Source organism: Engraulis encrasicolus, chromosome 12 (assembly GCF_034702125.1).
Source record: "Engraulis encrasicolus isolate BLACKSEA-1 chromosome 12, IST_EnEncr_1.0, whole genome shotgun sequence".
Classification (NCBI taxonomy): Eukaryota; Metazoa; Chordata; class Actinopteri; order Clupeiformes; family Engraulidae; genus Engraulis; species Engraulis encrasicolus.
The window spans coordinates 50,829,262-50,856,761 of record NC_085868.1 but is presented as its reverse complement, the minus strand read 5'-3'; the positions used below and the strand labels follow the sequence as shown (position 1 = coordinate 50,856,761).

Below are 27,500 nucleotides of genomic sequence, written 5' to 3'. Positions count from 1 at the left end.
TGTGAAGGCACCGCCAAGAGGATTGGTAACTGTGGAAAAAATCAATTTGTTCATCAGTCACATGAAGCGGCGGCCCTGCGTCCTTTATGGCTGTTGATGGCCTCCGCACGGCTACAACAATGATGATGATGATGATGATGGCAGTGCCATGGCGACGGCCTCTCATCAATGCATGCGATGGCGTACATGATTAGAACCGGTGTCTTGTCGAGATTACCTATCTGCCTGCCGAGATAAAATACCATCTAAGCCTTTGCAATTCGTTACAGTTGATGACCACCGTATGGCTGTAATATTACCGATGAGGATGATGATGAGAATGATGATGATGGTTATGATGATGGCAGTGCCATGGCGACGGCCTCTCATCAATGCATGCGGTGGTGTACGTGATTAGAATCAGCGTCTTGTCGAGATGACCTACCTGCCTGTCGATGAAATACCAACTAAGCCATTGCAATTCGTTACAGTTGATGGCTGTAATATTAATGATGAGGATGATGATGAGAATGATGATGGCTACGGCCTCTCATCGATGCGCGCGGTGGAATACGTGATTAGAGCCTGCATCTTGTCGAGATGAGCTACCTGCCTGTCGATAAATTACCAACTAAGCTTTTGAAATTCGTTACAGTTGAGGACCCCCATATGGCTGTAATATTAATGAAGAGGATGATGATGGAGAATGAGGAGGAGGATGATGAGAATGATGAGGATGATGATGAGAATGATTATGGCTACGGCCTCTCATCGTTGTATGCGGTGGCGTACATGATTAGAACCAACGTCTTGTCGTTATGAGTTGCCTGACCATTGAGATGAGCTACCAGCTAAGCCATTGCAACTCGCCATTGCAACAGTTGCTCCCCCTGCATGTTTATGGGTTGAGTTTGAGACTTTTGGCAGCTCATCTCTTGTAAAAAAGATCAAAACTAGTCTGCTTCAACCAGGGTTTTTCTGCTCCCACTTTCTTTATTATTTTTACGCAACGTTTCTAGCCAACACCCTTCAGAAGTGACGTCTGAACAAGGTAGCTCATCTAGATGGAGTAGTCCACCGGAACTGCAGCCCTTATCTGGGTACAGCAGCATGCTATCTGGAGACCCAAGCTCACACAATGGCTCCAGGCTGAAGTGCATGATGGGAGCTCATCTCGATAAAGCTGCCCGTTGCAACAGCCCTCATCGAGAGAGGAGGGTAGAGAGGAGGGTAGAGGCAGCGCGCTATATGAGGACCCGGTCGTGTACGTCAATGACACCAGGTTGAAGTGCATGATGAATGGGAGCTAGGGGTGGGCGATATGACGATATTATATTGTGAATCGCGATATTGAGTAAAATATCGTCTCGAATCTGCCAAAGTGGAGAAATCGTATAGATCGTCTTGCAGTGAGGATGTTTATTATCAGTATCAGAGTGACGTTTTCTCACTTGTGTTGTTGTCTTAACTTTATTCTTTACATTATTGTATTCCAATTGTACACTTTATGAGAGTATCGTCAGTGTGTTAACATTTTATTGACTGCAAATTACAAATTGCAAGTATATGAAAGTTGTTTTTTGTTGTTTTTATTTTTTGGATGGAAGATTGTGATAAAAAATCGAAATCGTGATTTCATGTTAAAAAATCGTGATACAACATTTTTGCCATATCGCCCACCCCTAATGGGAGCTCATCTCGACAAAGCAGCCCATTCTCGACAGCCTTCCTCGCTAATAGAAGAGGATGGAGAAGAGGCAGCGTGCTATACGGGGACCCGGCCGCGTACGCCGATGACACCAGGCGGAAGTGCGTATACATAGTTGCCCATCTCGACAGCCCTCATCAGCTGCAGAAGAGGTTAGAGAGGAGGGTAGAGGCAGCGCACTATATGAGGACCCGGTCGTGTACGCCAATGACACCAGGTTGAAGTGCATCATGGGAGCTCATCTCGACAAAGCTGCCCATCGCAACAGCCCTCATCGAAGAGGCTATAGAGGAGGGTAGAGGCAGCGTGCTATACGGGGACCCAGTCCGCCTGGCGTCATTGGCGTACATGTAGAAGCTCATCTCGACAAAGAGCAACAGCCCTCATCGAAGAGGCTTGAGAGGAGGGTGGAGGCAGCCCATCTCGACAGCCCCCCTCAACTGTAGAGGGTAGAGGCAGCGTGCTATACGGGGACCCGGCCGTGTACGCCAATGAAGTGCGGAAGTGCGTATATATAATACTTCATCTCGACAAAGCAGCCCCTCTCGACAGCTCCCCTCACCAGTAGAAGAGGTTAGAGAGGAGGGTAGAGGCAGCGTGCTATACGGGACCCGGTCGTGTATGCCAATGACACCAGGCGGAAGTGCGTACATGTAGTAGCTCATCTCGACAGCCCATGTTGCCGGTAGAAGAGGCTAGGGAGGAGGGTAGAGGCAGCATGCAGCTATACGGGGACCCAGTCGTGTGCGCCACTGAAGTACATACACGTCGTAGCTCATCTCAACAAAGCAGCCCCTCTCGATAGCCCTCCTCAGCTGTAGAAGAGGTTGGAGAGGAGGGTAGCGGCAGCATGCAGCTATACGGGGACCCAAGAGCCCTCTCGGCCAGCCGTGAACACCAATGACACGACACCAGGCTGAAGTGCGTAGGAGGTGGAGGTTGTTCTCTCTCTCAGGGCCGCTTTTGTTTGGCCGAGTGTGTGTGTGTGCGTGTGTGTGTGTGTTCTGTGCTTTGTGTGTGTGTGTGTGTGTGTGTGTGTGTGTGTGTGTGTGTGTGTGTGTGTGTGTGTGTGTGTGTGTGTGTGTGTGTGTGCGTGTGCGTGTGCGCGTGCGCGTGCGCGTTGGAAGGCCATAATGATGGTGGCTGTTGAGCTGATACTCATCTCACATCTGCAATGAAAGGGTCATTTTCAGCAGCAAAGGAGGGGAGGAGCGGAGGAGGAGAGTGAAAGCAGGAGAGTAGGAGGAGAGGAGAGTGGGAGTGTGGGGGCTGGAGCACTGGGCTGGAGTATGGGCCCACTGAATAGCAATCACTGATACGCAGGCTTTTCCACTGTCTTTACGTCATTGTTTTTGTGGTGTGTGTGTGTTTGTGTATGTGTGTGTGTGTGTGTGTAGATGGATGGTAGGTGTGTGTGTTGATGGTAAGTGTGTGTGGATGGTAAATGGCCATTGGGGTTTGAGTTATTGGAGGGGGGACTTGGTGGTTATTATGAAGGTAAATATCAGCCCGGAGACCCTCCTGTTATGGCAACAGGGGAATGCTCCGATGCCGTAACAGCCGACTCCTTTATCATCTCTCTCCTCTCCTCTCCTCTCCTCTCCTCATCCCTCTTCTCCTCGTCTCCTCTCCTCTCCTCTCCTCTCCTCTCCTCTCCTCATCCCTCTCTCCTCATCCCTCTCCTCTGGCGCAAATTAGTCTGTTATGCAACCACCGTTTATTGGCTCAGGTTGCACAGGTTACCATTTTAGTGTCGTATTAAAGCAACAGCTAAGTTCTTTTCCTTTCATTTAATCTGGAGTTGCCCCTCTCTCGGTCCACAATACAGGCCTCTATCGATGTCGTTTTTTCTCTTAATACACCTGCACAGGTTACCATTTTAGTGTCGTATTAAAGCAACAGCGTTAAGGGTTTTTTTCCCTTTTAAGGTAGAAGTAACTCAGCCCCTTCCATGGCCCTCCCTGCAGGTCTCCATCTAAGCTCATGTCGTTTTATATCCAATGCACCTGCACCAAATCCAAATTCCTCGCTTGTTCTACAGACTCGGCCATAAACCGTGTTGTGATTCATGTGGTTGTCGGAGGCATAATTATAAGTTATGGTTGTCGTAAATAATTCACCACAGCCTGACCTGGCATCGTGGCGTTTGTTTGCAATCCCAACATGTACAACTGGGGCGACGATAATTCAGAAAGCATATGGGCTGTGCAAAACAACAGTGCTCTCACGCAAGGTGGGATACATCTTGCAGGATTATATTGTATGTATGATCTACGGGCTTTTGGAACGTGTGCCATAAGGCTGGAATGATTTGCAGTCTTGTTTTCATACATAAAACTACAGATTTCTCTCCTGATTTGGCAACCTTGCGTAAACAATTTCTGGAGGGTGGCAGACGTGCCATTCACACTCTTGGAGCAGCAATGTTACCTTACAAAGGCAAAGTTCAGTAACAACATGTATCGTCATTGCACCACTTTTATGTTGTTGTGACAAAGCCTTATGGTCCAAATGTGTCCTGTTTTGGAACTAGGTTGTTTTCAACTTAGTTGTCCTTAACAGAGAGCGGGCCCCTTTCTGGAAAATTGCACTTTTCATACATGAAAAGGTGGAACTTCTCCATGTCCACCATTTTGAATTTTCATGTAGTTGCAAAACTGTTAATGCTTTGGTCATACTTGGTTATCCTACACAGTGCACCTTTAAAGCAGCAAACATTGCGTTGAATTAGTAGATTATTGAAGACAAAAAAACTCTCAAACCCTCCAAAGAGTAAACTGGTTTCTCACCCAACCGATGAACTGACGAACTGACCCACCAACATAGCCATGACTCTCTGCGGTTGGAGTCAGTCAAAGGTCATCGCTGTGCCCTTTAGCTTAGTGTGCCGTTGGCCTGAGCTTGGCTGACCGTCTGACCTGACACCCTCAGAGGTGATTTTAGGGAAGTAATTTCAATCTTTAAACATCATGTTCTGTCACAAATTATCTGAAAAGGAAGACTAAAATACTGTTAAAAAAGTAATACTGAATACTTTTACTTGCAAAACTAATTTTAGTGAATTTTAACACCAGCTGTTTGGTGTTACAGCGGTCAATCTCGAAGGTGATCCCTGGCTTAGCCCTTTAGGTACGTGTGGCATGGTGTTGGCCTGAGCGTGGCTGACCGTCTGACCTGCCGGCCTCAGGGTTGCTGTAGTGGAAGTGGCTTAGTGTCCGGGCCCAGTCAAAGTTTAGGTGACCTTTTGGCTCCTCTCAGATCGAGTCTCAGGTCATCTCGCTCGTAAACCAAGAGCTGTGTGTGCTGCTGTCCAGCCCTCTTCGTTTACCATCCGTGCTCCAGTGTCGGCTATTCTGTCCGGTTTCTTTTTGGCGGGAGAGTGATGATTTTTGTTTTTGTTGTTATTTCATTCTTCTTCATTCTTTCAAATAAAGGAGGGTGGTTATGTACACCTTGTTTTTAGAAGTGGAAAATCTACTTTCTCACGTTTTAGCCCTCTTCACAAGTGACTTGGAATTGCTTAATTTCCCCCACAGACGTAAACTTTGTCCTCACAGGCATCCTCAAAAACATTAACGTTGTGTGTGTGCACAAATTCGGTACTACCGGTACTTAACCTATACCTGTGTGCCATGTTATTGAACCGTTTGAACTCATCATTGCATTTTCTCTCCCCTCTCTCTCTCTCTCTCTCCCTACAGGAGTGCTGGTGGTAGGCCTTGATCTTCTCTCCCCTTACCCCTCTCTCCCCTCCTCCTCCCTCTCCTCCTCTCCTCCTCCTCCTCCACCTCCTCCTCCGCGATGAGCAAGCGTAGCCTGCTGGTGCGGCTGGTGCCGTGCCGGTGCTTGCGTGGCGAGGAGGAGGCGGTGACCTCGCTGGACTACTCGCACTGCAGCCTGGAGCACGTGCCCAAGGAGATCTTCAGCTTCGAGAAGACACTCGAGGAGCTCTACCTGGACGCCAACCAGATAGAAGAGTTACCTAAGGTAGATACAGTACACACACACACACACACACACACACACACACACACACACACACACACACACACACGTAAACACACGCCGCACACACACACACGCGCAATACACAGGCACTCACATACATGTACATAGACACACACACACACACACGCACACACACGTGTGTGGTGCATGTCTGCATGTCTGGTCTTAAATTACCTTACATAATGCAGACCTCCTCCTATACTGTTACACAGCACCACACTACCCTTCCCTTCCACAACTCAACCACACTGAGGACCCAAACATGCTAAACAGGCAGTGATTTCATGTCGTGTCTCAGGTAGGGCTGCACAATTAATCGAAAATAATCTATAATCGTGATATCGAAATTGTGATTTCAATCGGGATTTAATCGTGGCAATAGTGACCTGCATCCTTGAAGCCTGAAGGCTGGTGTTTCTGGCCAGAAATCTGTCCACCTAAGTTTCATGCTATTGTCTTCACACAATTATTACAATTCATTTTATTGTGCTCGTTCCAATAATCGTGACTGTGATTTTGACCCAAATAATCGCGATTATGATTTTTTCCATAACTGTGCAGCCCTAGTCTCAGGCCAGTTTCACATCAGACGTCAGTGCACTGGCACAAGTCACTGCGTCATTTGAGAGAGCGTATCAGTTCTGCTCACACACATGCCACATACGCGACCGTGTTCATGTGACATAGGGACATTTAGTGATAAACTACCGCTCACTATAATATACACACTTCCACTAAGCAGCCAGACTACACAGTATTTACATCATCTAAATCTTGCGCGTGCGCGCACACACACACACACATTGAGTAATAGCGTTGCTGATTTAGTAATGTTTAGCAATTCTACCGCCAATAATAATATACACACACACACACAACTGAACTACGTGACCTTTGCCTCATTGTACACTCTTGCTCGCTTCCCCGTTTGCCAAGTGGATACACTATGCCCTACTTCAGGCTTTCAATATTATGCGCAACCCAAACACATTAAAAACAGGACCATTGATTAATTGCAGAGCGTGTTTAGTCTTGTGTAAGTACATTGCAACACATTTTGATTTTCTAATCTTGCTGGCTGCTGCTGCGAGCCCCTGGAGCCAGTGTTGCGAATGTGAACCTCCACGTTGCGAATCGCACATTCGTCAGCCGGGTGTTTTTCCTCCTGGACAATCTAATCTGAAGTGGTGAGGCACAAGTCTTTAGCTTGGCACAGGCTAGCGAGCAGTGTACAGTGAACACACACACACACACACACACACACACACACAGCGGAGCCAACACACACACACATACCGGACCCAACACACACATACCGGACCCTACACACACACACACACGCACACACACACACTCTCACACACACACACTCTCTCACACACACTCTCTCACACACACACTCTCACACACACTCTCTCACACACACACACACACACTCTCACACACACACTTACACCCTGGACCTGACACACAACACAACTGAAATAGTGTTAGCTTCCACAGACTCACTGTGAATGAATGTTGAACAGCTGACGTGATCTTGCCCTTTCTCTGTTTTTAATGCAGAGAGGGTTTCTCGTCAAGCCCCCATCACACACAAACACACCACACACACCACACACTTACATTACACATGTACACACACTCTGCACACACACTCTACCTCACTCACTCACTCCTAGCTGACAAGTTGTTTTTGCCCTCTCTGTTTTTCATGATGTTCCTTGTTGCCCCATCAAGCACAAACAAACGCACACACGCACACACACACACACACACACACACACACACACACACGCGCACACACACACACACATACATACACACACACACACACACACACACACACACACACACACACACACACACACACACACACACACACACACACACACACACACACACACACACAGACACACACGCACTCACTCTCAATCTCTCTTGCTCTCTCTCCAGCACTCTCACTCACGCACTCCCAGCTGACAAGTTGTTGTTGCCCTCTCTCGTGCAAGAGCCCTTTTCATGATGTCACTCACACGCGCGCACACGCACACGCACACGCACACGCACACGCACACACACACACACACAACCCCACTGCCCCCTGTTCTCAACCACCTCAGAGAACTGAGTACAGCAACAGCAACATCAACAACAAACACACGCACACACTTACGCGCACGCACACGCGCACCCACAGACACACACACACACACACACACACACACACACACACACACACACACACACACACACACACACACACACACACTTCTGTACACGTCGTCCTCTCCTAACGCACCTCAGAGAACTGAGCTCAGCAACAACATCAACATCAACCATAACAGCAGCAGCTACGTGACAACCTGACACTCAGGCGACACACACACACACACACACACTCACACACATACACTCACGCGCACACACACACACACACACTCACACACATACACTCACGCGCACACACGCGTATGCATACACAGTCGCATACACTCACGTATACAGACGCACACGTCACAGCAACAGACTTGGCACTGACACTCTATCCTAAACACCACCAAGGTGTTTGCAAACATCAGAAGGTGCTGAAAAAACCCTGTAGCAGCTGTGTGGTGTAAACACACACACACGCACACACGCACGCACGCACACACACACACACACACACACACACACACACACACACACACACACACACACACACGCTCACAGAGCGAGAGAGAGACACACACACACACACACAAACACAGACACACACAGACACACACAGACACACCCTCAGGGCAGTTTAATATTTATTTAATATGTTTTTGTTTTTCGGTTGGTGCAGTGTCTTGTATCCAAGGCTGCATGTTCCTCGGGGACATTAGTGTGATGCACTTTAATGCAGCTCCTGTCCTTCCACATTCTCTTCTCCGCTTCTCCGCTTCTCCTCTCCTTCCACTCTTAATGCAGCTCCTACTCCTCTACCTCCTCATCTCCTCCTCCCCTCCCCTCTTAATGCAGCTCCTGTCCTTCCACATTCTCTTCTCCGCTTCTCCGCTTCTCCTCTCCTTCCACTCTTAATGCAGCTCCTACTCCTCTACCTCCTCCTCTTCTCCTCTCCTCTTAATGCTGTTCCTACTCCTCTATCTCCTCCGCTTCTCCTCCCCTCCCCTCTTAATGCAGCTCCTGTCCTTCCACATTCTCTTCTCCTCTTCTCCTCTCCTCTACCTCCTCCACTCCATGTTGTTCCTACTCCTCTATCTCCTCCGCTTCTCCTCCCCTCCCCTCTTAATGCAGCTCCTGTCATTCTACTCCTCCCGTCCTTGCTGTTTATCCTTCTCCTCTCCTCCTCCTCCTCCTCCTCCTCCTCCTCCTCCTTGTCACTCCTCCTTGTCACTCTACCTCTCTCTACTCCTCCTTCAACTACTCCCCATCCATGCCATACCTCCTTCCCTACCTCCTCCTCTTCTCTGTTCTCATCTTCCTCCTTCTCTTGCTTTACTCTCCCTATTCCTTCTCTCTCACTACTTCTCTCTCTACTCCTCTTCCTCTCCTCCTCCTCTGCAACCTCCTTCCCTCTCTACTCATCTTCTACCTTGTACTCTTCCTCCTCCTCCACCTGCTCTCTCTACTCCTCTTCCTCCTCCTCTTCTTTTTTCCTCTTCTCTACCTTCTCCCCCTCTTCCTCCTTCCTACTCCTACTCCTTCGCCCTCTACCTTCCTCTCCTCCTCCTCTACAACCTCCTTCCCTCTCTTCTACTCTTCTACCTCATACTCCTCATCTTCCTCCTCCTCCACCTGCTCTCTCTACTCCTTTTCCTCCTCCTCTTCTTTTTTTCTCTACTCTACCTTCTCTTCCTCTTTCTCTTTCCTCCTCCTACTCCTTCCCCCCTTTACCTTCCCTACTTCTCCTCTACCCCCTCTCCTCCCTACACATCCTCCTCTACCACCTCCTCCTCCTCTCCTCACCTCTCTCTACTCCTCCTCTACCACCTCCTCCTCCTCTCCTCACCTCTCTCTACTCCTCCTCTACCACCTCCTCCTCCTCTCCTCTCCTCCCTACACATCCTCCTCTACCACCTCCTCCTCCTCTCCTCACCTCTCTCTACTCCTCCTCTACCACCTCCTCCTCCTCTCCTCACCTCTCTCTACTCCTCCTCTACCACCTCCTCCTCCTCTCCTCACCTCTCTCTACTCCTCCTCTACCACCTCCTCCTCCTCTCCTCTCCTCCCTACACATCCTCCTCTACCCCCTCTCCTCCTCTCCTCACCTCTCTCTACTCCTCCTCTACCACCTCCTCCTCCTCTCCTCACCTCTCTCTACTCCTCCTCTACCACCTCCTCCTCCTCTCCTCTCCTCCCTACACATCCTCCTCTACCACCTCCTCCTCCTCTCCTCACCTCTCTCTACTCCTCCTCTACCACCTCCTCCTCCTCTCCTCTCCTCCCTACACATCCTCCTCTACCACCTCCTCCTCCTCTCCTCACCTCTCTCTACTCCTCCTCTACCACCTCCTCCTCCTCTCCTCACCTCTCTCTACTCCTCCTCTACCACCTCCTCCTCCTCTCCTCACCTCTCTCTACTCCTCCTCCTCTACCACCTCCTCCTCCTCTCCTCTCCTCCCTACACATCCTCCTCTACCCCCTCTCCTCCTCTCCTCACCTCTCTCTACTCCTCCTCTACCACCTCCTCCTCCTCTCCTCACCTCTCTCTACTCCTCCTCTACCACCTCCTCCTCCTCTCCTCTCCTCCCTACACATCCTCCTCTACCACCTCCTCCTCCTCTCCTCACCTCTCTCTACTCCTCCTCTACCACCTCCTCCTCCTCTCCTCACCTCTCTCTACTCCTCCTCTACCACCTCTTCCTCCTCTCCTTATATCTCTCTCTACTCCTCCTCTACCACCTCCTCCTCCTCTCCTCACCTCTCTCTACTCCTCCTCTACCACCTCCTCCTCCTCTCCTCACCTCTCTCTACTCCTCCTCTACCACCTCCTCCTCCTCTCCTCACCTCTCTCTACTCCTCCTCTACCACCTCTTCCTCCTCTCCTTATATCTCTCTCTACTCCTCCTCTACCACCTCTTCCTCCTCTCCTTATATCTCTCTCTACTCCTCCTCTACCACCTCTTCCTCCTCTCCTTATATCTCTCTCTACTCCTCCTCTACCACCTCTTCCTCCTCTCCTTATATCTCTCTCTACTCCTCCTCTACCACCTCTTCCTCCTCTCCTTATATCTCTCTCTACTCCTCCTCTACCACCTCTTCCTCCTCTCCTTATATCTCTCTCTACTCCTCTGCTACTTCCATACTCCTCCTCTCCTTGCACTTCATCTCTAATCAGCATTGGAAGCATCCCAGGGGAGGATAGTGGAGGGAAGAAGAGATCGAGGAAGGGGGTGAGAGAGAGAGAGAGAGAGAGAGCGAGAGAGAGAGCGAGAGAGAGAGCGAGAGAGCGAGAGAGCGAGAGAGAGGGAGAGGGAGGGAGAGGGAGGAGAGGAGAGGGGGGGAGAGAGGGAGAGGGAGAGGAGAGAGGAAGAGAGAGAGAGAGAGAGAGAGAGAGAGAGGGGGAGAGAGAGAGAGGAGAGAGAGAGAGAGAGAGAGAGAGAGAGAGAGAGAGGAGAGAGAGAGAGAGAGGGAGAGGGAGAGGGAGAGGGAGAGGGAGAGAGAGAGAGAGAGAGGGTTGGTGGCTGAAGGAGGGAGTGAGGGAGTGATACTCTTTTTAGGCCGACCAGAATGGTGCCAGAGTGAAGGAGTGAGGTGGTTGGTGGGGGCTGATGGGGATAGAGAAGGAGGGAGGTGGTGGGGAGTGAGTGAGTAAGGGATATAGGGGAGTGAGGGAGGAGGTTGGTGGGGGCTGACGGAGTGGTGGAGCTGGTTGGTGGGGGCTGACGGAGTGGTGGAGCTGGTTGGTGGGGGCTGACGGAGTGGTGGAGCTGGTTGGTGGGGGCTGACGGGGTGGTGGAGCTGGTTGGTGGGGGCTGACGGAGTGGTGGAGCTGGTTGGTGGGGGCTGACGGAGTGGTGGAGCTGGTTGGTGGGGGCTGACGGAGTGGTGGAGCTGGTTGGTGGGGGCTGATGGGGTGGTTACTGTCAGTCGTGGTGGAGAAACTCGATTATCTCAGCTCATCAGCTGCAAACGAGACCCCACCGAGCTGTTAACACAATTTACCATACACACCAACACACACACACACACACCAACACACACACCAGTACACACACATACTGACCCCTCCTCACAGGTGGTCAGTGCTTAATGCCACCCATCCACTGAATAGCTACTGTGTGCTGCTGCGTCTTGTGTGCTCACATGTTCATACAATAAAAATGAGTATTTACCTTACCTCTTTTCTCTCTCTCTCTCTCTCTCTCTCTCTCTCTCTCTCTCCCTCTCTCTCTCTCTCTCTCTCCCCCTCTCTCTCCCTCTCCCTCTCCCTCTCCCTCTCCAACAGCAACTTTTCAACTGCCAGCTGCTGTATCGTCTGAGCATGCCCGATAACGACCTGACGGTGTTGCCGGCGGCGATAGCCAACCTCACCAACCTCAGAGAGCTGGACGTCAGCAAGAACAGTAAGTACAGCACAGTACAGTAGCCACCACCAAGAAGTACTCTTCCTCTTCTTCCTCCTCTTCCTCCTCTTCCTCATCCTCCTCTCCTTTCCTCTCTCCATCTCCACCACCAAAAAGTACTCTTCCTCATCCTTCCTCTCTCCATCTCACTGCCAAGCTCTACTTTCCTCTTCCTAACCATCATCTTCATCATCATCAGGCCAAGCTGTCCTCTTCCTCCTCCATTTCTGTTCTCATCATCTAACCATCATCATCTTCATTATCATCAGGCCAAGCAGTCCTCTTCCTCCTCCATTTCTGTTCTTATCATCATCATCATCATCATCATCATCATCATCATCATCACCTCCTCCTCCAAGTCAAGCTCTCCTCTTCCGTCTCCTCTCCTTCCCTTCCTTTCTGCTTCCTAATCACCATCACCGATTATCCATCCACCATCACCCATCTAGCCATCATCATCATCTCCATTCCGAGACCTCCTCTTCCTCCCATCTCTTCCCTGTCTGCTTCTTCACCATTTTAGCTCCACCTTCCTCATCAATAGTGTCATACTCTTTCTCGTTGTCATCATCGTCATCATCACTTTCAAGCAAGACCTCTTCTCCATCTCTTCCCTGTCTGCTGTGTCATCATTTAACTCATCATCGTTCTGATCTTCGTCATCATCATCCTCAAGCCCATGCCAAGCCCTCCTCTTCCTCATCTCTTCCTTGTCTCCTTCATCACCGTCTAGCTCCATCAGCAGCAGCATCAGCATCAGCAGCAGCAGCAGCAGCAGCATCAGCTCCATCAGCAGCATCAGCATCAGCCCTAAGCCAAGCCCTCTTCTTTCTCCATCTCTTCTCTTCATCTCATCTGCTGTGTCATCATTTCACCTTTCTTCATCATCTTCCTCATCCTCCTTCTCTTCCTCATCATCATGATTATCCATTGCCCACCTTGACACTGCAGCAGGCTCGGTGTGCACTCCTCTTCCTCCTCTCATCCCGTTTCTCTCTGTGTTGCATCAGCGTTTGCCATCAGCGTTCTCATAATTATCCATTTCTCTTTATAATTGTATCATTTTATAATGACTCTGCAGACTGTGTGCAATCCTGCTTGCCAGTACGTACGTCAGCATTCACCTCCAACACCACCATCATTCTCATAATCATCATCGTTATTGTTATTAATATATATATATATATATATTATATATATATATATATTTTTTTTTTTATATATTAATATATTGTTAGGGGCTTTTATGCCTTTATTTGATAGGACAGTACAAGATGATGACAGGAAGCGAGTGGGACCAATGTTCCCTCTAAGCTGCGTGACTGCGCAATTGCGCACTGCTCTCACGTTCTCAGCGCAGAGCAAATCCATGCAGCGCAGGTAAAACAAGGCGGCAAATTTGTGTGGAGAGGCAGTTGATTGTTGTCCGAAATTTCCAGTCATTTTAGATTTATAACATCCACTCGAAATAAAACATATTCTTTAGATATGAAACATCTAGGCTATCTTATAGCAGTTTAAGCGATCACACTAGACGCGGACTTCTGCTTACAATTGCGCATTGCGCCTCCAGCTGCTTTTTGAATAGTGATCAGACAGAGCGCGGATACGCCGCACTTCGAATGCTGATCTTCAAAACAGTGACCAGACAACGTTGTAACAGCTGTCACTGGCAGCCTAATCTACGGCGTTCGGTTGTGTTAAGTAACCTGCACAAAAAGCCTAAATCTATCTCTGTATAATGGATATAAGACAAGTTCTAGCTCTCCTAGAGCTCGATCGTGAATCTGATATGAATGTTGATAACGGTGTCGAGCATCTGGACCGATTTTAATGGATGCCTGTCATAGCTTTGCGAGTGGCAACATCTCTCGCGCTATTGGCATCATTGGAAGTGCGTGCTGCTTTCTGCCAAAGAGTTGGTTTAAATTCGTCACAATGGTGTTGATGAAAGCATTTGTCCACGCAGTGGAAATGTCCTGAAAACATATGAACTAATATGCCTAAACGAACTACTAGCCTACTGATAAGAAGGTCCATAAAAGCCAGTTAGCCAGAAGGTCAGTCAGACTGTCCGGTAAGAAAAATGTTTGCTTCCCAAGATCTGAAGTTTCCACGAGCTCTTAAAGTGACAGTGCATACTTTTACATTACATTACATTACATTACATTACATTACATTACATTGCATTTGGCAGACGCTTTATAACCAAAGCGACTTTCAAAAGAGGACATAATCAAGCCAACATCACAAGCAAATACAAAGTGCACAGGAGATATACAGAACAACAAGTGCAGTTGCAAAGAGGGGTTAGTTGGTTTTTTTGTTGTTTTTTTTTAAATATAAAGAGTAAATAACGAGTACACACACACAAACACACACTCACAAACTAAACTAAACTAAACATCATGTCAGGAGTCTGCCCTGGGGCAAGGCCAGTTCAAGCATTAGTCTAGTAGATTCTCTCGAAAGAGGAATGTCTTTAGTTGTTTCTTGAAAGCTGCCAGAGATGTGCTCAGTCTTGCTGCCTCTGGGAGACTGTTCCACCACTTGGGTACCACAACGGAGAACAATCTTGACTGGGAGTACCTAGAACGACTGGATGGCAGAGCCAGACGGCTTGTGCTGGATGAGCGCAGTTCTCTTCCAGTAACATAAGGCGTTAGTAGGTCCTTCAGATAAGCTGGGGCCGTTCCTGTGATGGTTTTGTAGGCAAGGGTCAATGCCTTGTGCTTGATCCGGGCGGCGATCTTCATGTACTTCATGTAGGCCTAGGCCTAATTTAAGCTCAATATTTTAGTCTTTTAAATTTGTTACATAGGCCTGGCCTCTTATAAAACATTTAAATCCAAATTAAATGATTCATCCTTTTAAACATAAATTCAACATTCTGGGCTATTGGGCTGCTGTAAAGATACTTTCTTTCCAACATCTTACAAATGTAGTCCTAGCCTACAATATATTGATGTTGGTGGGTTGATGATTAAGTAATAATCAAGATTTGGAAACATTACTTAACTGATTTTGTAATATTCACTATAGTGAATGACAATATAATCAACATATTATGAAGCATCAATGTTACCCCTAAAATGAAGGGGGGGGGGGGGGGGGGTGTCCCGCTCACCGAGGTTATTGGCTCTGCTCAGTGATATAGTGCATTTGCTCAAGCACCGAAAAAATTAGAGGGAACATTGAGTGGGACAGAGAGATGGGGTGGGATCGGGAAATGACCCAGGCCGGACTCGAACCCGGGTCCCCGTGGGCATGCAAGCCCCAATGTGGGGGGCTTAGCGTGCTGCGCCACAGCGACCGCCTTATTATTAATATTTTATGATGACACTGCAGACTGTTTGCAATCCTGCTTGTCTGTACGTACATCAGCCTTCACCTCCAACACCACCATCATTCTCATAATCATCACCGTTATTATTATTAATATTTTATGATGACACTGCAGACTGTTTGCAATCCTGCTTGTCTGCATTCACCCCCAACCAACCCCCCCAATAATCATTATCATCATGGTCTCAATCATCATCATCGTTATTATCAAAATTTTATGACGACACTGCAGACTGTTTGCAATTCTGCTTGTCTTTACATCTGCATTCACACCCCCACCCACCCCATCATCATCATCATCATCATCATCATCGATGTCTTCATCGTCCTCCTCATCATCCTCATCATCGTCTACTTATTGTCAATATTTTATGATGACACTGCAGACTGTGTGCAATCCAGCTTGTCTTTTCCATCAACATTCACCGCAGAGACCGACCGATATGGGTTTTTCTATGGCCGATGCCGATATTTAGAGGTCAGAGTCAGCCGATGGCCGATGTGACCAGCCGATTTTTTTGGGCCGATTTTTGGGGCCGATATGCTATCATATTATCCTTAATTGGCATGCTAAAAATATACCGGTATATAAACAATATTCTTTTTCATTTATTTATCCATAACATATGTATTTTATTAATTAAAAGTAACATGTTCTATTTACACACTTAATATTCATATAGATAGGCCTAGTAGAAATATTATGTATTATGTATGTAGTGAGGGCAGAATACAGGAAAATAAACAAGGGGCCGGGCCGCACATTAGCGGTGACAGCCTATTGTGTGATGACCGGTTCAATGTAACAAATACACAAGGGAGGCAAAAGCTGTCTGGTGGCCCATGATTTATTTCCAATATTTTCAAGAGGCAATGTAAGAAAAGGTAACACAAATTGCATAAATATTATTGTGTCAGTGTATGAATTATCCACATGTACATGGTTAATAATTAAGCTTATTATTAATTGTTATTTATTATTATCTTGTTATTTTATTGTTGCCTACAATCAATCAATGCATGTTTATAAGCTGTTTAATTTGTATTTAATTCTTATTATAGCCACCACTACTTGCTGTTCCCCGGTAGCCTGGGAACTCCCATACTGCCTTTAGTTCTACACAATCGTTTCGATCTTGTGATTAGGTCTGGTGTTAACCAGGCAAGTTCCCCGGCACTTCATGGGTCAATGTGAAACTCGTGCTGATCCAATCAGATCAAGTGCCTCTATCTCACATGCACGCAGGCAGCGATGTAAACAAAGGCAGCTCTCCTCTCAGTGCCTCCCTCAGTTTAAATGAGCAAGTTCTGTCGTAACCTAGCATGTTTAGCTAACTTGCTACAGCCTTTAAAGAGGCAATTTTACAGGATGGATTCACAAAGCTATCAAAAAATAATGTCACTTTTGCGAAATGTGCTTACAGTACAGCATGATACTATTTCAACTGTGGGTTAAAGACACAAATAAAAGTGCTAAGCAATCGCTAACGCTAACCGCTATTCAGTTTGGAGTGTTTATAAGCAGCTGTTGCCGTAACTGGCTCCTGTTATTTGGTGACGGACGGCGATAACATAACAATGAATGACATAATACGATTACTACCAAAGCGCCGATTACATTTTGTTTTATTAACAAGGTGATAAAATAGTACCCAAACTACCTCGGCCCCGACTGAAACTTGAAAAATATCTTAGCATCATGCTTTAGTTCCCAGCCTGTCATCCTGAACTCGGCGTGAACAGATCTGGGTTCCCATGCACAACACATTTTGCAAACTAGTTCATCTACAATATTGGGTTTGACATAATCACAGATTCAAGTATATTTTCAAAAGACTCCCAACAACTCCAGAAAGTTGCAATGGCGATTTAAGATTAAATCCATGCGTCTCAATTTCAGGGATAGTCCTTCAGTAAAAGGCATCGTGGTCACACACCACTAGCAACTTTGATTTCAACTCCGTTGCCGTTGAAAACAAATAGACATGGGGTGAAAGTCAATCACATGTCAGAAATGCATCCTTTTTTGTTGACATTTCGCTTAGATTTTAACTTACTATTGTATTTTTAGAGCTAAACTTCACACTGGTTACCACCAGCATTGGGGCTCCGAGTAGCTGCCCGCTGATGTGCCTGATAGAGAGGTGTGCCTGACAGAGAGGTGTGACGTTCACGAACGAGCCGGTTCTTTTGAACGGCTCCCTGAAGTGAACTAGGGGACAGGATCACAGCTGGGGGAGCCACTCGACTGTTATTTCGTTCGTTTTTCATTAATTTTAAGCACGTGACCTCGACCTTAAAATCGGCGCAACCAAATGAGAAAATCGGCCGATGCCGATTAATTAAAAAATAGCAAAAATCGGCCGATTAAATCGGCCGGCCGATCGATCGGTCGGTCTCTAATTCACCACAGCCAACACAACATCATCATAATCCTCATCATCCTCCTCCTCCTCCTCTTTCTCCTCCTGACTATGATGATGATTATCAATATTTTATGATGACGCTGCCTCCACTAGCCCCTAGTGTGCAGTCTACTGCTGCTGTGTGGATGCTGCTGCTGTTCCTCATTTTTCAGCTGTGTTCATTTGCTGTTTTAGCTTTAGCTGGCTGACTTCCAGACAAGCAGAGATTGCAGAAGCCAGCAGGCAGCCAGCCTTTTCACTCTCCCTGCACTCATCACGCCCCATTTCATTTTCCTTACTGCGTGTCTGTGTCTGTCTCTGTCTCTGTCTCTGTCTCTGTCTCTGTCTCTGTCTCTGTCTCTGTCTCTGTCTCTGTCTGTCTGTGTATGTGTGCAGCATCTCTACATTTGTGTGTGTGTGTGTGTGCGTGTGTGCGTGTGAGTGTGCGTGCGTGCGTGCGTGCGTGCGTGTGTGCGTGCGTGCGTGTGTGCGTGCGTGCGTGCGTGTGTGCGTGTGAGTGTGCGTGCGTGCGTGCGTGCGTGCGTGTGTGCGTGCGTGCGTGTGTCTGTGTCGGTCTCCTTCTCCACTGTGGTGTCTCCACAGGTGTGATTTGGGTAGTGAGTCCACTTCCTGCTTGGCACCTCGCCTCACCTTTTGTGTTTGTACTGAAGTGTTGTTGATCCAGATTTGCTGAGGAGCACATGATGTGGAATGTGCTCTATGATTGGTTGACTGCTCTACTCTGTCCCAGAGGTGGTTGTGTGGGTGGTTTAGTGGTTGTGTGAGTGAGCAAGGGCGCCTGCATCACTATATGAACATGACCCACTCATATGTCACATGACGCACTCATATATGAACATGACCCACTCATATTATACATGACACACTCATATATGTCACATGACACACTCATATATGTCACATGACCCACTCATATTATACATGACACACTCATATATGTCACATGACCCACTCATATTATACATGACACACTCATATATGTCACATGACCCACTCATATTTTGTGTTCATATACAAACAAACACCACTGAGTCACCCACTGCCTCTATTTCACATCACCCACATTTGCACAAAAATGTGTCATCATACCTATAGGGAATTGGACAGGTGTGTGTGTGAGTGTATTTGTGTGTCCAGTTTGTCCTATTTATGTGTGCACGTGTGCACTGGGCGTCTGGTTTGTCATGATTCATCCTCATACCTATAGGGAATTGGACAGGTGTGTGTGTATTTTTGTGTGTCCAGTTTGTCAAGGTTGGTCATAATGTCTAGTGTGTATGGCATTGGTCCTGTGTGTCTGTCTTTGTCTGGTTTGTCATCATTTCTGTAGGGAATTGCACAGGTGCTCATAAATGCTGGTCAGATAGGAGATTCGAGGTGCGTGCGTTGGTTTGTGTTTGTCAAACTAAAACCGCACCTTTACTTTCAGCAAAGCTCAGCCCTTACATAAGAAGCAGTATTGCAACAGCCTTTTGTTTGTGTGTGTGTGTCTGTGCGTGTCTGCGTGTGTGTTTTCCGTGTGTGTTTGTTTTCCGTGTGTGTGTGTGTGTGTGTGTGTGTGTGTGTGTGTGTGTGTGTGTTTTCTGTGTGTGTGTCTATGGGGGGGGTGTTCTGAGTGAGATTATGTTCTGCTGTGAGGTCCTGCAGGTCTGATCGGGTTTCCCCTCCCCCTCCCTCACCTGGGCCAGGTGTGTGCTGGCGCATGCTGGGGACTTTTCCAGCGTTACCTTTTTCCTCTCTTTCACTCCTGCAACATTAATGAGGACTCACTCGCTCTCTCTGACTCTCTCTGGCTCTCTCTTACTCTCTCTCTTATTCTCTCTATCTCGTGCTCCCTCGCGCTCCCTCTCTCGTTTGCTACCCGTCTCTCTCTTTCACTCTCTCTCTCTCTCTCTCTCTCCACCTCATCTCTCTTTTTGCTACCACTCTCTCTATCACGGTCTTTCTCTCTTTCACTCTCTCGATCACTCTCTTCCCCTCCCATTGTTACCACCGGTGTGCATCATCTCTTTAAGTGCCAGCCTGAAGTTGTTTTGTACTGACAGCCCGTCTCTCTGAACGACAACCAGTGCCCACAAGAAAGTGCTCTCTCCTCTCCTCTCCTCTCCTCTCCTCTCCTCTCCTCTCCTCTCCTCTCCTCTCCTCTCCTCTCCGCAGCTGCTCCGTAATACAAGTCAGTTCTTTGGGATCAGTCGAGGCCAGTGGAGGGTGGAGGGGAATCGGATCCTGCCTTAACAACAGGCTTGGCTTGGCGGGGCTCCCTGGGTTTAATAGAGCCCTGTATATGCCCTGCCTACCTGGCCAGTGTCCCCTAACGCAGTGGTTTTTCAAAGTGGGGGCCGGGCACCCCTGGGGGGCCGTTAGGGAGTGCTAGGGGGGCCGCAGCAAGTTGGCAGGAAAAGCGTAGCTAAACAAAATAAATACCTCAGTAAATTAAATATCTAATGTACAACAACCATAAACCAAAAATGAGATTAATAATATTCCCAATAGTTAGAAACTGCATCATAATAATCTAAAATAATGGAGTAATGATAATCTAATTATTTTATATATCCCAGAGGGGCACCTACTAACCTAGGCTGTGCGTGCCACACAACCCATATAAGGGGGGGCCTTGGCTGGAATCTACCAGCATATGGGGGGCCTTGCCATGGTCAAGTTTGGGAACCCTGGCGGCATACACAGCCAGCCTTGAGATCAGACACTTGGCACTGGAGCCATGAGCTGTACGGGGCAGGGCTGGAGGGCTGGGCTGGGACCAAGAAACGTCCCGGGCATTTTAGACCAACACAAGCCCCTCACAGACCCACCTGTTTTTCTACAATCTTATGGTTGGCTCAGTCCACTGTCTACATTAAAGATGGACCAATGTGCTGCTCTATCTAAATGGTTGGTCGACCTCAATAACAAAATAACAGCATCCAGGGGCGATAGTATTCAGGCTCCATGCCTGATTTCAGGCTTGACAGAGTTTGCAAAAATAAAAACATAGATAATAATTAGCCATTAGGTTATTCTTATCTCAGAAAGTGTTACAGGTTCAGGGTTTTCTTCTACTATCAGGCTTGAATAATGGTCATACACAGCCTATTAAATGTTTGAATAATGTGTCAAAATAGGCCTACGTTACGTCACTATGCAGTATCTTGTCGTCATCATTAGAGCAGGGGAAAAAAGTTCAGGCTCAGGATTTTTTTTCACCATCACCCCTGAGCATCTGCAACCTGAGGATTGTCTACTCACGGGGAAAATGCCCTGTATGCTATATTACCAGTCCAGGCCTGGCAGGACCAGAGGTAGAGAAAAGAGGCCATTTACTCAGCGCAGAGTACAGCAGAGACGCAACGCCGGGGTTGTAAATATGTGCAAGCTTAATAGAAAGACATAAAGCCAAGAGTAAAAGTAATAGCTCATGAATTTTGGGCTTTTATGACATAGCTCTTAAGCTGCATTATCTTTAGTGTGGTCAGCTAATGTCTCTTTTGGAAAATAAAACATCAAGCAAAAACGCAGATGGGAGTGACTCACCACCACCCACCAGCTCTTGAAAGACTGGCCACGTTAGTAACACTTGTTGACACGTTGTTTATAGTTACAAAATAACATAACAGTAATGTCAAGATTTCCCTCCATTTTCATGTCCCATCTTAACACTTTCATGTATTTGTACTGTAAATAAATAACCCTTTGGAAAATAAAACATCTGGCAAAAGCAGTTCTTTTTCAGTGTCCATCTAAACACTTTCATGTACTTATGGTGTAAATAAAATGAATAACACCATGTGTATTGTAGTGTAGAGTAGTTAAGTTGCTCCACTGCTGACTGGGCGGTGCGGTGTGTAGTGTAGTGCAGTGAAGTGTAGTCGTAGTGTAGTGAAGTGTAATGTAGTGTAGTGCAGTGAAGTGTAGTGTAGTGCAGAGTAGTATAGAGTAGAGCAGTGGGCCTAGAGCAGTGAAGCTGTAGTGTAGAGTTCCCCCAGTGTGCCCTGCTGAGTGTAGAGTATAGCAGTGTAGTGCAGTGCAGAGTAGTGCAGAGTAGTGTGTAGTGTAGTGAAGTTGCTCCAGTGTCCCCGCTGAGTGTGTAGTGTAGTGTAGTGTAGTGTAGTGTAGTGTAGTGTTCCTCCAGTGTCCCCCGCTGAGTGTGTAATGTAGTGTAGTGTAGTGTAGTGTAGTGTAGTGTAGTGTAGTGTAGTGTAGTGTAGTGTAGTGTAGTGTAGTGTAGAGTTCCTCCAGTGTCCCCCGCTGAGTGTGTAGTGTAGTGTAGTGTAGTGTAGTGTAGTGTAGTGTAGTGTAGTGTAGTGTAGTGTAGTGTAGTGTAGTGTAGTGTAGTGTAGTGTAGTGTAGTGTAGTGTAGTGTAGTGTAGGGTGTGGTGTAGTTGTAGTTGAGTTCCTCCAGTGTGCAGGGCCCTGGTCCGCTCCTGGCTGCGGAGTGTAGTGTAGTGTACTGTAGTGTAGTGCAGTGGCCCTGTTTCCCTGCTGTGTGTAGTGTGAGAGAATAGAGTGCAGGTGAGAAGGAGGACATCCTGTGTTTGTTCCTGTTAGTCTGTGGGAGGCGGCCATGACGATCAGGCTCTTTGAAGAACACAAGCTTTGAAGGGCAAGGAGACGAGACGAGAGAGAGGACACTGGGTGCTACGTCCTCTCCTCTCCTCTTTGCTCCTCTCCTCTCCTCTCCTCTTTGCTCCTCTCCTCTCCTCTCCTCTCCTCTCCTCTCCTCTCCTCTCCTCTCCTTTAATCTTTTCACCTCTCCTCTCTTCTGCTCTATTCACCTCTCCTCTTCTCTCCTCTCCTTCTCAGTGAGGGGTTGGCAGGTTGGCCGGTCGGTCGATTGCTGTGTACGTACGCAAGACCGGCAGCCTCTGTGAAGTTTGTGAACTTTACCATGTGGCTTTGGCCTTGGCCTCAAACTTCACCCACCCCCTACTGAGAGAGAAAAAAACCCGTGCATGTGTCTGTATGTGTGTGCGGCACGCTTGCATGTATCTGTGCGTGTGCATGCATGCATATATGTGTGTGCGCGTGTTTGCGCGCGTGTGTGCACATGTGTGCATCTGTGTACATTACATAACCATTTTTGAAGAACAGATGGGGTCGATCATAGGTGACCTCTTTTTGTCATTTTGCAAATGAAATGTTCATGTTACAGTACATTTCATCAGCTCCAGAGGTAGCCCAACTTCAACCTATAGTACATTTTATTAACTGCAGTGTGGAAAAAGCTTTGCAAGCAGAAGAGACTGACTGAAACGTCTGTGTGCATTGGTATGGCGGAAATATGCATATTTCTTTTTTTTCGTGTTCCATATTTAGCCTTTGGTGGGCAGTGTTGACAGATTGAGGCAGTTTCCTGCCCAATTGGGCTGCTTAGGACGGCCGTCTGCGGGCCAAAAAGGCATTTGGGCAGGTTTTTCTGCCAATTTATGGTCAAAGAAATCAATAGAAATTAGTTCAAATTGGGCGGGATTTAGTAATTCCAGGTGGGTTTTGAGCATTTTTCGGGCTGGAAGTCATCAGTCTCACCTGGCAACCCTGTTGGTGGGGCACATGAGCTGCTGGTGGGCAGCCACAGCCTCCTCAGTAGCATACTGTAGCATGAGCTGCTGGTGGGCAGCCACAGCCTCCTCAGTAGCATACTGTAGCATGAGCTGCTGGTGGGCAGCCACAGCCTCCTCAGTAGCATACTGTAGCATGGGAAACACCGCTATGAGGAGGATATGCTGAGGCAGCAGATTCGTGTGTGTGCGACTGTGTATGTGTGCGACTATGCATGTTTGTGTCTGAGCCCACGTGTGTGTGTGTCAATGTGCACGTGCGCGTGTGTCTGCACGCTCGTGTGTGTGTTTGCTCAAGTGTGTGTGTGTGTCTGATAGTGTGTGTGTGTCTGATAGCGTGCGTGTGTGTGTGTGTCTCTGTGCTTGTGTGTGCGTGTGTATTCTTTGGCACCTATGTCTTATGGGTGGAAGGGAAGGAAGTGGGCAAGTCATTTCTGCATCTGTCTTGTGGTGTTGTGTGGTCTCCCCTGTCATGTCATACATGCCTTTTAAGGCACTATGGCCTCTTCTGTCTTTTTTCCCCCTCTCTCTCTCTCTCTGTCCCTCTCTGTCTCTGGCTCTCTCTCCGTCTCTGTCTCTCTCTCTCTCTGTCTCTCTGGCGGCCTCTGTCTCTCTCTTTCTCTCGCTCACACTCACACATATGCTCTTCCTCTCTCCCCTTCTCTCTCCATTTCTCTCTCTCTCTCCCCCTCTCGCTTGTTCGCTCATGCACCACACACACACACACACACACACACACACACTCACACACATGTACACACTCTGTTGTGTTCCATTCCTTCTCTCCATATCTATCCATACACCCTCTGTGTGACCACATTGTGCACATTTTCTATGTTCTTTTATTTTTGTACGTCAAATGTTTGGCTTAGAGGCGTTGACCTTTAACATATGACAGTAAATAGAATGGACGCCAAATCAACGCTATTTGCCATTCAACGCTTTGAAGCCAGATTTGGGAACATTCCAACTTACATTCCACCTTAGCAACGCCAAACGCAGGTGCTGATTGGACAACAACAAGACTTCTAACGGTCAATCAAACCATGTTCTGATGCTCATTGGTCAATTTAACTTTTAATATCTCTCTAAAACAAAACATCACCACAAAAAAATCACCACCCTGGTAAGTTGGAGAGCAAGGGGACCTACTAGTTGAGCGAAAAATTATCCCCCTGGAGTGGCATTTAAGGGAGATACAGGGTTTTATGTCTCTCATAGGAATGAATGGGATTTGGCCATTTTTTGGTCTTTTTGGGTCCAACCTTGGCTCCAACTTGGCTTCAACAATGAAATAGAATTTTGGCCTCCATTCTATTTACTCTCAATGCATCTTGTCTCTGTCTTCTTTTCCTCATTTCCGCAGGCATCCAGGAATTCCCAGAAAACATCAAGAACTGTAAGGTGTTGGCCATAGTGGAGGCCAGCGTCAACCCCATCTCCAAGTAAGTTATATTTTTATTTTATTTTTATTTTATTTGGGGGGGGATTTCAAGCCTTTATTAGTTTTTACGAGATAGGATAGTGGAGGGGAGACAGGAAGGGAGTTGGGAGAGAGAGAGAGACGGGGAGGGTCTGGCATCGATCCCGGGTCAGCCGCGTAGCAGACGAGTGCCCTACCGTTTGGATGTTATGTGAAAGCTCACCAAGGAAACTCCCATTGTCTTTGTGGCTCAGCACTACACACTACACAGTGCACGCAGCAAAATTAGATTTATGCCCCAACCAAACTGTAAGGTGTTGGCCATAGTAAGTTCCATTTACATTTCTCCTTAAGAATGGCAGCCGTGGCCTAGTGGTTAGGGAAATGGTCTTAAGATCAGAGGGTTGCAGGTTCAAATCCCACCCTTACATCACCCTAAACGTGTGATCCATCCATGGCTGAAGTGCCCTAGCCTTTGCGAAAGCCAACTGTTGACTCCATCAAACAGTCTGGAACAAGCTCCGTTTCCAATGTGTTGCCAAAGCATACAAATAACAAGACAAACGTGTGAATAGTGTTACCTTTACCAATAAGTAACGGACTCCAAAGGTGAGTTCTGAGTCACCACTCTCAACTTTTTGCTGATTGGCAGGACCGTGAGCGAACCGAGCTAGGAAGGTTGGCCCAGACTGTGTACGGAGCCAAAATCTTTGGGTGGAAGTACGTAGGATGGCGTCTCCAGGCTAGAAGTGACCTTGAGCAAGGCAGCTGAGATAACCCGACATTGCTCCAGGAACTGGAACCAATACCCCGAAATAAGTCTCCTTGAATAAAAGTGTCAGCTAAGTGTAATGTAATGTAAAAGTCTTGACGTGATGGTGACGTAAGTGTCCCCCATCCCGCCACTGCAGGCTGCTTGACGGCGTTGCTGCTAAGGTCAGGAAATGTAGCACGCTCCCTCAAGTCCTGTTTTTATTGCGCCTACTCATTGGTCGTGTAATTTACTGTAAAGTCTTGGCGCCTCAACCCCATCTCCTAGTTAGTCCTGTTTTATATGGAAGCCCACCAGGGAAACTCCCATTGTCTGTGTGACTCAGCACTCCACAGCACACAGTACTCTCTGCACACAACCAAATTAGATTTATGCCTCACCTGTGCAAGGGGAGCAGCCCCGAACAGCACCTCAAGGGAGTAGTGCGGCAGTTGGTATCATGCTCAGAGTACCCTAGTCATGTCGGAGGATGGGGGAGAGCACTGTTTAATTACTCCCCCCACCAACCTGGCGGGTCAGGAGTCGAACTGGCAACCTTTGGGTTTACCCGTGACTGTCCAATGACTTTATATAGCTCCTTCATAAAAGTCTGATGTGATGGTGACGTACGTGTCCTCCACCCTGGCACTGCGGGCGGCTTGACAACGTTGCTGCTAAGGTCAGGAAATGTAGCTCCCTCAAGTCCTGCTTTTATTGCACCTCTTGTTGGTCGTGTAATTTACTGAAGCTGTTGTGACGCACAGGCCAGACAGGCCTGAGAGGAGAGGAGAGGAGAGGAGAGGAGAGGAGAGGAGAGGAGAGGAGCGGAGCGGAGGGGAGGGGAGGTGAGGGGAGGGGAGAGGAGAGGAGGGGAGGGGAGGGGAGGGGAGGGGAGGGGAAAGGAGAGGAAAAGGGCAAGGCAGCCACTTGCCTAGCTAGATCCCAATTTGCCATCTCATTCCTTCATATGTTCTCCTCTTCCTCTCTCTTGCGATCTCTCCATCTATCTCTTCATCTTGCCATATCTCCATCTCGGAACTTAACATGGGTGTTTGATTCACAGATAAACAGTCAAGCACAATTGCACATGTATGTAAACACACACGCATGCTCGCGCGCTCTCGCTCTCTCTCTCTCTCTTGCTCTCTCTTTCTCTCTCTCTCTCTCTCTCACGCTTTCTCTCTCTCTCACACACACACACACACACACACACACACACACACACACACACACACACACACACACACACACACACACACACACACACACAGAGAGAGAGAGCCTCAGTCATGTGTCTCTAGTGCCTGCCTCCAGCCTCCAGTGTTTTCCTGCTGCCTCAGTGCTGGACTTTCCCCCTGTGGAGTGGAGTGGAGTGCAGCGGTGGTGGTGTGCTGAGGAGAGGGTTATATTTAGAGCCCAGATAATGACCTGGATGAATTATACATTCACAGCAGACCACGGCTTCACTGCTCTCCTCCTGGCCCGTCTCCTACCGGAACCCTTCCTCACCCCTCCCCTCCCTGCCGTGCCTCGCCGCTTCTCACTCTCTTTTGACTTTCCTCTCCTTCACTCACCATCTTGTTGCGCCCATGTTGTCTCTCTCTCTCTCTTGCTCTCTCTCGCTCTCTCGCTCTTGCTCTCGCTCTCGCTCTCTCTCTCTCGCGCGCACGCACGCTCACGCTCACGCTCTCGCTCTCGCTCTCTTGCTCTTGCTCTCGCTCTCTCGTGCGCGCTCTCTCTCTTTCTCT

At 47.9% G+C, this 27,500-nt stretch overlaps 1 protein-coding gene across 1 annotated transcript in view; it reads left to right on the top strand.

Annotated features, from left to right (window-relative positions):
• Positions 1–27,500, top strand: part of erbin (erbb2 interacting protein) — a 162,772-nt gene that overhangs the window by 57,622 nt on the left and 77,650 nt on the right. Inside the window, exons 3-5 of the mRNA XM_063212417.1 lie at positions 5,389–5,674; positions 12,135–12,252; positions 24,945–25,023. Of these exons, the coding sequence (XP_063068487.1) occupies positions 5,489–5,674; positions 12,135–12,252; positions 24,945–25,023 (383 nt within the window). The 5' untranslated portion in view covers positions 5,389–5,488. The remainder of the gene's footprint in view (positions 1–5,388; positions 5,675–12,134; positions 12,253–24,944; positions 25,024–27,500) is intronic.